Source organism: Lactuca virosa, chromosome 3, assembly GCF_052849685.1.
Source record: "Lactuca virosa cultivar CGN04683 chromosome 3, Lactuca_virosa_CGN04683_v6, whole genome shotgun sequence".
NCBI lineage: Eukaryota > Viridiplantae > Streptophyta > Magnoliopsida > Asterales > Asteraceae > Lactuca > Lactuca virosa.
The window spans coordinates 198,974,804-198,984,931 of record NC_136428.1 but is presented as its reverse complement, the minus strand read 5'-3'; the positions used below and the strand labels follow the sequence as shown (position 1 = coordinate 198,984,931).

Here is a 10,128-nt window from a genome sequence, read left to right as displayed (position 1 = left end):
TTTAGAGCCCTTGCTCCTTTACTTGATGCTTTTATATAGGCTATTTTGGTTGTTTGTTCTCTTATTTTGTTGTACCTTTGCTAGCTTCCCATTAGTAATTTTTTAATTTATTTTGTTGTCGTTCAAAAAAATTTGTTATCTAAATATATGAAATATTTTTACCACATGTTATTATTTTATTAGCTATCTTATCAACCATAAACTAATTTTACAATCAAAACTAAATTTTCAAATAAAAACTAGTTTTTCAATTAAAAGTTAGCTTTTCAATTATTTTTGACATTGTTAATATAAAATTTTAATTCAAATTCTCGTTTTAAGAAAAACAACAGAGACATGAAAAATCTTTGAAGATAGACAGCGAATCACATTCCATGTTCTATCGTTAACCGGTATCCACAGTACACCACAAAACAGCTAAAACCGTAAACTCATCCAACCACCTTCAAAAGCTAGCGTGGAATACACGTACCAATATCACAAACCACTCCAAGTCATCGTGTACTACACGCGCTACAAATACGCGTGAGAGAAAATGATTATCTTTTAATTGGTCCACGTTTCACTCGCACAGCAAAATTGAGCTGCCAATCATCCGTCAGTTTCTCGAATTCCCAATTTGTCTTTTTTAGGGCAATCATTCATTCAATTCTGTGTACAACAATCGAGAAGTCAAAATCAAATTTGACCAGAAAAGAGAGACAGAGAGAGTGATCGATCTTTTGGTTCAATCGATCTCTTTCTCTTGTAGTCTCTCAAAGTCGCTATGGGTTTATGGGAAGCTTTTCTCAATTGGCTTCGAAGGTAATCATGTTTTCCTTTTCTCTCAATTAGTTCGTGTTCGAATTCGAATGTTCGCCCTTTTCAGCTCTTTATCTGTTTGTTCGGTTTTGCTTTAGGGTTTTCGATTTCATTATCATTTCATCTTCGAATTCATAAGTATGTTCGATCTGCTTCGTGTTTCTTAACGGAATGTGGGATTTACGTGTTCAATTGTAGTCCCTGATTTTTCCATTGTTACGAATTCATTGAATCTGTTTGTGTTCTTATTAGTGTATACTGATTCGCTTCAGCTTCAGTTCTTTAGTTCAATTCAATCAATTCGTCAACCAATCAGTCAGTTGAATCCCCAATTTTGATTTTTCATGGCGCCTCATATCTGTTCCTCCTCAATCTTCTAACCAAATCAACAGATTAGATCCTATTAACCAATAATCACTTCATTCATGTGTAATGCATATTTTTTTCTATACAATTGAAAAAAAAAAGCTACTTATATCTTAATTACTTAATATTATAATTTACAGCCTCTTTTTCAAGCAAGAAATGGAGCTCTCTTTAATAGGTCTCCAAAACGCTGGAAAAACATCACTTGTTAACGTTGTCGCTGTAAGTAAATTAAATTAAACCATTTATATATTTTCGCTAATTACATTAAATCATAATTCAAATAAAATAAAATAAAAAAATCTCATTCTCTTATATCCTTTTCTTGCAGACTGGTGGATATAGTGAAGATATGATCCCTACAGTAACTTTTTTTTTTTTATTCTAGACTTCATCCTACATTTAATCTAAACACACATTTTAAAACCTAAATAACATTTTAATTTTTTTTTTCAGGTGGGATTTAATATGCGAAAAGTAACTAAAGGAAATGTAACAATAAAACTATGGGATCTTGGTGGACAACCAAGATTTCGTAGTATGTGGGAGAGATATTGTCGTGCAGTTTCTGCCATTGTGTAATTAATTCTTCAATCTTTTTTTTTTTTTAAATTATGTATCCAAAAAAAAAAAAAGTGACACGTGGCACATGTAGGTATGTTGTTGATGCAGCGGATCCTGATAACTTGAACATATCAAAGAGCGAACTTCATGATTTATTAAGCAAGTCGTCGTTAAATGGAATCCCTTTGCTTGTGTTGGGAAACAAGATTGATAAAGATGGTGCTTTATCTAAGCAAGCTTTGACTGATCAAATGTAAGAATTAAGAATACCATTATTTATTTATTTATTTATTTATTTGTTTGTTTTATAAATTATTGTGAATGGATTGATGCAGGGATTTGAAATCTATAACGGATAGAGAAGTATGTTGCTATATGATTTCGTGCAAGAATTCGACAAACATTGATTCGGTTATTGATTGGCTAATCAAGCATTCCAAATCCAAAACTTAAAAGTTTTATATGAGTAACAAAATAGTTCTTGTGTCTTGTTTCTTGTTCTTGAGTTGGAGTTTGATAATCTTGATATGAAAAACAAATGGAAATTTCGAGTTACTTGTGTGTTGTATGTTTTAGGTGATTGTTTTGTGAAAGTTTTCTATTGATTAATGTATAGATAATAGGAGCTTGTTAAATTTGTGGGCTATGCTTTCGTGGATCCCTATATTTTAGGGGTGTTTTGATCGGATGGATTGCAATGGTAAATGAATGGAATGGAACGATAAATGAATGGAATGAAATGATTAAGGTAATTGAAGAAACAAGGAAATGAAATGAGTTTTTAGTTATTACATTGGCAAATTGCAAGAAAGTCATTATATTACCATAAAATTTCGATTTGACACCGAGTTATTATTATTATTTTTTTGTCAATCATGTCACTATATTTACAATTTTGTTGCAATATCAACCAAATGACCAGTTATCCCTGTTTTCCCAGTAACCACTTTTCCAAAATTGTAATAAAGTCACTAAGTTTACCAAAATTTTGATTTTGACATCGAGTTTCAAATTGCAAGAAAGTCACTAAATTACCAAAAAAAAATTTGATTTTGACATTGAGTTTTTTTTCTTAATTATGTCGTTATATTTATAATTTTGTTGCAATGCCAACCAATTGACCGATTCATGAGATATTATTGTGGTTTAGAAGCTCGATTTGTACAACAAATAAATTAATGTTGATCCAATGGTTCAAACTCACTTACAAGTCAACGAAAAGGGCGTAGTCACCATTTTAGGAGATGTTATTGTGGTTTAGAAGTTTGATTTGTACAAGTAAATGAAGACCCCTACAAGGTCGATCTAAGACCCCTTCAAGATCAATTTGTACAACAAATAAATGAATACCCCTACAAGGTCGATTTATTTGTACAACAAATAAATGTAGACCCCAATAAATGAAGATCCCTACAAACTCGCTTCTAAACAAATTGACCAGTTACCATGAATCGAGGAGTTTGTGCATCTCCTGGACTTTTGTGAGTATAAAGCTTCAAGCTTTCCTTTTCATTTGTTAGATCTTTTGCTTAATGTCCATCTTGTGCACTTTTGGACCCATTTTGGATGTAAGCTTGGACTTATCATGAGTCCAGCTCCATTTGGTCACTTAGGATTGATGTTTGAAACTTTTAAACTTGTAAAGTTTGGACTTTTAGCCCTTCCTTCAAGTCATGCAAGTGTTGTTGTTTAGGGTTTAGTTGGTCACTTAGGGTTGCTGTTTGAAACTTTTAAACTCATAAAGTTTGGACCTTTATCCCTTCATTCAAGTCATGCAAGTGTTGGAGGTGTTTTTAGGTCTTTTGGAGTATAAAAGTCTAGATCTTGGTTGACATGGTATGTCTTAATGGATAAAGTTGGAAACTTTATCCATTTACACCTTGTTAGAGTTCGGATATAGAAGATGGGTCATGACTTAATGGATTAAGTCAAAAACCTGTAACATCCCAATTTTCATGACCAAAAATTTCATTTTTAATATAACTAAAACACATTTGTAACTTGGTTCACACATTGAAAAGCAGTTCAAATAAAACATTTATCAGAGTTCATTCCCAGAAATCACATATTGCGGAAAACATAGGTGTATGTGATGCAATCGTTCCGAGCTCCTTTATTTGAAAACCGGAGGTACCTGAAACCAAAACTGAAAACTGTAAGCACGGAGCTTAGTGAGTTCTCCAAATACCCCATACCATACATATCAACATACTGCCTATCATATCAGGGTGTTGGCCTACCCCTTCGGTCTCTTTCAACTGAATACTGTCTAGCATATAAGCACATAAATCACATACTGTCATACATAACTATGAGCCATACATATCATTCATATATCATAATCAATAAAGATGTTATGTGCCGATACATAGTCTTGATATTATGCCACGGGCCACCACATGGTCTTTCTTAACAAGCCGGGGGCCATCCCCTGGGTCTTACAGACAAGTGCCAGGAGCCACCTTCTGGTCTTCCATGCAAGCATCACAAAGACAACTAGCATACACACTACTATACTTAGCTAATTAGCATACAGTGTGACAGGAGCCACCTCCTGGTCTTTCATACATAATGCCTAGGGCTAATCCCCGGGTCTTCCTACCATACATAAACCAAATGGGCCGACATTGGTGCCTTCGACCCATACAAACAGTGATGAGACTCACCTCAAATGCAGAAGCTCCCCGAAAGAAATCATTTGCTACTACCCCGCCGGCTTTCCGAGCTATCAATACCAGAACCAGATAAAATCTTAGTTAATAGGCCAAAACCCTCAAGTTTGGCCCAATGTCAAACTTGGTCAAAAGTCAACGGCCAACGGAAGTCAAAGTCAACAAATCAAACTTCAGGCTGAGTTTGAACCATTGAACTGACATTCATTTATTTGATGTACATATCAAGCTTCTAAACCAGAATAACATCTCATGAATTGATCAATTAGTTGACATTGCAACAAAATTGTAAATGTAATGACATAATTGAGAAAAAAACTCGGTGTCAAAATCAAAATTTGTGGTAATATGGTGACTTTTTACAATTTGTAACTCGGTGTCAGAATCAAAATTTTGATAAACTTAGTGGTTTTATTGGAATTTGGGAAAAACAGTTACCCGAAAAAAAAGGAAGAATCGGTCATTTGGTTGATATTGCAACAAAAATGTAAGTATAGTGACATAATTGAGAAAAAAATTGTCACACCCTCAAACCGGATGGCGGAAACGTCCGGGGGTGGAATGATGATCACAGTATCACAATAATTGTATACATTGAAACACAAGTACATAAACAACCATCATATCATGTGATTATATCAGTTACATGACCCAAATGTTACTTAGTATCAAAATACATTACAAGGTTTGCATGTTATCAAATAAAGTAGTTCTAGTAATGATATTTGGTGTCTTGTCTTCAAAAGTAGCTCCACTGATCCGTGCTTAATTGTTTCCTAAGATTATATGCCGTTTGAAAAGTCAACATAAAGTTGGTGAGTTCATAAGAGTTCAATTGTAGAATAATCCGATATTTTCCGTAGATGAAAATCATATCTTCGTCTTGTAAAATTTTTTGTATTTGTACACCTTCAGCGTAAAAGAAGAATGTATTTGTGTAGTATGTATCCAAAATGTATTTTGTTTGCATGGCATGTAACCTCCCCCGAAAGTGTAAAATGAGTGAAAACTAGTAGAAAAGGGGGTATGAACTCACCTTTTGTGTTTTCCTTAGAAGATGGCAAGAAATAGTGAGAAAGATGAGGTAGGAATCAAGCTTTGGAAGACAACACCTTATTGATCTTCAAGATCTTGCCTAGGGTTTTTGGTTTCAAGAGTGAAAATGAGACAACCAAAAGATGATGGTAGGGAGAAGATAGAAATCTCAAAAATATGAAGAGAACTTACCAAAATCCTTTCTAAATACTTGCCAAAAAGCTTGGATCAACTAGAGAGTTCTTGGAGTGTTTAGAGAGTATAGAAGTGAATGTTGTAAAATGAAAGGTGGAGAGGGGAGGTAGTGACCGAGTTTTATAGGAGAAGATGGTGGTGTCTTTTGATTAAAATAATCAAGGTAAGGTTCATTGATTATTAAAATGAAGTATGGTGTTTTGAATTAAAAATCCATGGTAAGGCTTTTTCATTAAAATAATGAAGCATGGTCTTGTGAATGTCTTTTTTATTTTTTAATAAGAAGATCATGATTATGTTGAGATATGGTAGATTATGTAGGAAAAGAAGAGACATAATTTGTCTTCTTATAGTTTTTTATAAAAATCTAGCATCTTTTTATAAAAGTTGTTCATTTTTATAAAAGTATGGTGGGATTTGAGAAATTTGTAAGGTTTAATAACTAATAAAAATATTGTTATTTAAGAGTATTAACAATAATATTAACATCTTATGATTAAATTTTTTTTCTCAAATTCGTTGTATAAAATGTGAACGTTAAGCGTGATAACTTCCATTTTCTTGATGTATGATCTTTCTATGGTAATTAACCAGAGTATCAAGCTAAATACTAGATCATATGATTTTGCAACATGTTTCTGGCTTTGTGAACACGTAAACCTCGTGTCATGAATATTACCCAATACCCGACAATATTTGTGTGTTTTATCGAATTGCTACATTACCGTAGTTTATTGTTCGCAATTAAAGCGTTTATTCGATAATTTATTAAAAATAGTGCATGTAGTATTATAATATTCAATAATACATTAGGGATGTTACGAAATCACATTTCACCTTTTTGTCCTAATATACGCACAATTGACTTTTGTTGACCCTTGTTGACTTTTGTTGACCAATATTTGACGGATGTCACAAAAATAACTAAGTATCAAAATCGAAATTTTATGATAAGATAGCATCTTTCTTGAGATTTGCGCTTATTACATTGATAACTTTGGGTTGGCTTTTAGAAATGAAATGAATATTCATATGAACTTTTTGTCTATTTGTAAATAAAAAGTTTTGTTTTAAACTATTGTATATATTAATATTAATTAATTAATTAATTTATATATATATATATATATATATATATATATATATATATATATATATTAAAAAGGGACAACTCTTAGGAACAGTACCTGACCAGGGTACTGTTCATGGGGTTATCTAACCTGAGTTCTTCTACCATGCTCACCGCTTCCTGTTCTTTCTCTTTTTTTAATCTGACATTATACCGTACGTGGTTACCTCCATTTGTTTCCACCGCCGATCTAAACCAATAGAGATTTGATTGGTGTAGTCGGTGTACTCTCCCTAATGGACAACTTAGGCCTTAAGCAATCCAAGGAAGCTTCTGGAATAGGGCCCTTATGACCAAGATTTAGGTTGACACACCTTAAATCCGTCCATGTCTAGTCCACAAGGCTTCTCAGCCCAATATTCAACTATCACACATTTGACAATTTAAGTCCCCTTTATTTAATTAATGTCTTTTAGCCACAAAATTAATTCTTAATTAATTCTTGTCTAATATTAATTAAACTATATGATTTCTCCTTTAATATATTATTCATATAATATATTAATAAACCATAATAACCTCTCTTTTCATAAATCATCCTATCGAGTTGCTTTGGTGAAGGCAACCCAAAAGGACCATGCACAACCGGGTCAAGTACTTACTAAATATAGTTACGGGCTTAGACACTAATCCAATAGTCTCCCACTTGGATAAGTCCAGTAGCTATAGTGTAAGCATAATCCGATTAGCAATCGTAGCTCTCAAAGACGCTGTCGAACTATGATCATATCAGTAACCTGTCCTCTAGATAAGGGATCGTATAGTCCTCTGTTCTAGATATCGTGCGGACAAATACATGGAACATAGTCATACTTATTGTCCAACAGTTTGTTTCTCGATCCTTGATTCGTATGACATAGAACTTAATTGAACACATCAATTCAGTCCTGACCGGGCCCGACACATAAGTCAAACCAAATCATCGAGGGGCCCAGATATCACTTTTACCCTCTTAGGATAAAAGGAACAGATAAACTTCGACTTATATGCATTTACATTTACTCATTAAATTATACACAACAATTTGTTTTATTACATCAAGTTACTGATGCGTTTACGCATTATCAATGCATAACCAACTTGCCAATAATAAACCATATATCTAGGTTTTAAGACCATATGATATTATCATCTTGCGATCACTCGAGATAAATTTCATGAAGTGATACCAGCAAGCGTGGGTCTAATCCAATGCTCAAATAAAACTCATAAGCACTCATGAACATTGCAGCAAACCTTTTCTATGTCCAATACACTTTAGATTATCTACATGCCAATTCATGACAATCTTCTTTCATACCTACTCCCAAAGTATGAGCAACTGTGGACCTTTCGAATAATCTTATTATTCAGGAAGTCAAAACATGCAAAGTGAAACAATAGGCAAATAATTAACATAAGACAGTAACATTACTTATAAATAATACTCTTTTATTTAATCATAAAATGTCAATTAAATTTATCTATTACACGTTTCGAAAACTATCTAATCTAAACTAATATCATCCTTCAACCCGATGCTCCTAGCGTGCTGCAAGTGCTTAACCCTAGTCAGTCCCTTCGTAAGGGGGCCTGCTGGGTTATCCTCTGACGATACCCTCTTCACTACGAGGAATCCCTCTTCCACCCGATGTCGAATAAAATGATATTTCCTCTCGATATGTCAAGATCTCCCATGATCCCTCAATTCCTTGGTTAAGGCAACCGCTCCTTCATTATCGCATAAAATTTCCACGGGCTCCTTTATGGCTGGCACAACTCCAAGGTCACCGATGAAGTTCTTCAACCATATTTCCTCCTTTGACGCTTTGCTCGCCGCAATGTACTCTGATTCGTACGTTGAATCAGCTACAGTCTCCTGCTTGGAACTTTTCCAAGTCACTGCTCCTCCATTAAGGGTAAAGACCCAGCCCGACTGTGAACAGTAGTTGTCTCGGTCGGTCTAAAAACTGGCGTCACTATACCCTCGCACCCTTAAGTTATCACTCCCACCGAGGACTAGAAACCATTCCTTGGTCCTCCGAAGGTACTTAAGAATATTCTTGACTGCGGTCCAATGTGCTTTGCCAGGGTTCCCCTGATATCCGCTGACCATGCTCAAAGCGAAGGCCACATCAGGGCGAGTACAAGTCATAGCATACATGATTGAGCCAACTGCGGAAGCGTATGGTACTCGGCTCATCTCTGCTATCTTGACTTCGGTACTCGGACTTTGAGTCTTACTCAACTTGGCATTACTTTGGATCGGTAACTCCCCTTTCTTAGAATTCTCCATACTAAAACGTTTTAGTACCTTGTCCAAGTAAGTATTCTGACTAAGTCCTATTAGTCTCTTACTTCTGTTTCTCACTATCCTTATTCCCAAAATATAGGCAGCCTCTCCGAGGTCCTTCATAGTTAAGCACTTCCCAAGCCAGTATTTAACTTCCTTCAAGGTTGGGATGTCGTTTCCTATGATCAGTATGTCATCGACATACAATACAAGGAAGCTTACTATACTCCCACTGGCTTTGACATATACACATGATTCATCCTTGCTTCACAGAAAACCAAACTCTTTGACTTTCTCATAGAAACAAAGATTCCATCTGCGAGATGCTTGTTTTAGTCCATAAATGGACTTCTCAAGCTTACACTCTCTATTGGGATGCTACGCATTGACAAAACCCTCTGGCTGACTCATGTAAACATCCTCAGCCAACTTTCCGTTAAGGAAAGCGGTTTTGACATCCATTTTCCATATCTTATAGTCATGAAATGCAGCAATGGCCAGCATCACCCTAATAGACTTTATCTTCGCAACTGGTGATAAGGTCTCGTCATAGTCAACTCCTGGAGTTTGAGTAAAGCCCTTCGCAACCAATCGCACTTTATAAGTGTGCACATTCCCATCCATGTCGGTCTTCTTCTTGAAGATCCACTTGCACCCGACCGTCTTACGACCTGGCACATTTTCAACCAAATTCCAAACTTGGTTGTCATACATGGACTGAATCTCGTTGTCCATAGCCTTTTTCCATTTTGCAGACTCCGGGCCTGCCATGGCTTCCTTGTAGCTGTTAGGTTAGTCCAAATTCACTAGTGTACTATCACTAATGAACGTATCCCCTTCTGTAGTAATATGAAAACCATAAAACTGGGGTTGAACCCTAACTCTTTCGGAACGTCTAAGAGGTAAGGACTCGTCAATCGGTTCAACCGGAGTTTCCTCCTCAGGTTGAGCGTCAGTGTTAGAGGTTCCTTCATCGCTCGATTCTTGAAGCTCTTCAAGATTGATTTGCCTCCCACTATCCCCTTGGCTCATGAGTTCTTGCTCTCCGAAAACCCCTCTCCTCGCAACGAAGACAAATTGTCACTTGGTCTATC

General features: G+C 35.3%; 1 protein-coding gene across 1 annotated transcript; it reads left to right on the top strand.

Annotated features, from left to right (window-relative positions):
- The first annotated feature begins 629 nt into the window (after positions 1-629).
- Positions 630-2,366, top strand: LOC145166905 (ADP-ribosylation factor-like protein 8a). The gene is made up of 6 exons (XM_079085957.1): positions 630-804; positions 1,308-1,389; positions 1,499-1,531; positions 1,624-1,745; positions 1,823-1,984; positions 2,067-2,366. The coding sequence occupies exons 1-6, from the start codon at positions 767-769 to the stop codon at positions 2,182-2,184; spliced, it is 555 nt and encodes a 184-aa protein (XP_078942083.1). The 5' UTR covers positions 630-766; the 3' UTR covers positions 2,185-2,366.
- The last annotated feature ends 7,762 nt before the right edge of the window (positions 2,367-10,128 follow it).

Bases quoted from the DNA above. Each gene is read 5' to 3' on its own strand.
- LOC145166905 (XM_079085957.1), top strand. From the start codon at position 767: ATGGGTTTATGGGAAGCTTTTCTCAATTGGCTTCGAAG. The intron at 1,532-1,623 runs GTAACTTTTTTT...TTTTTTTTTCAG, and splicing joins GTGAAGATATGATCCCTACA to GTGGGATTTAATATGCGAAA. The intron at 1,985-2,066 runs GTAAGAATTAAG...GGATTGATGCAG, and splicing joins CAAGCTTTGACTGATCAAAT to GGATTTGAAATCTATAACGG.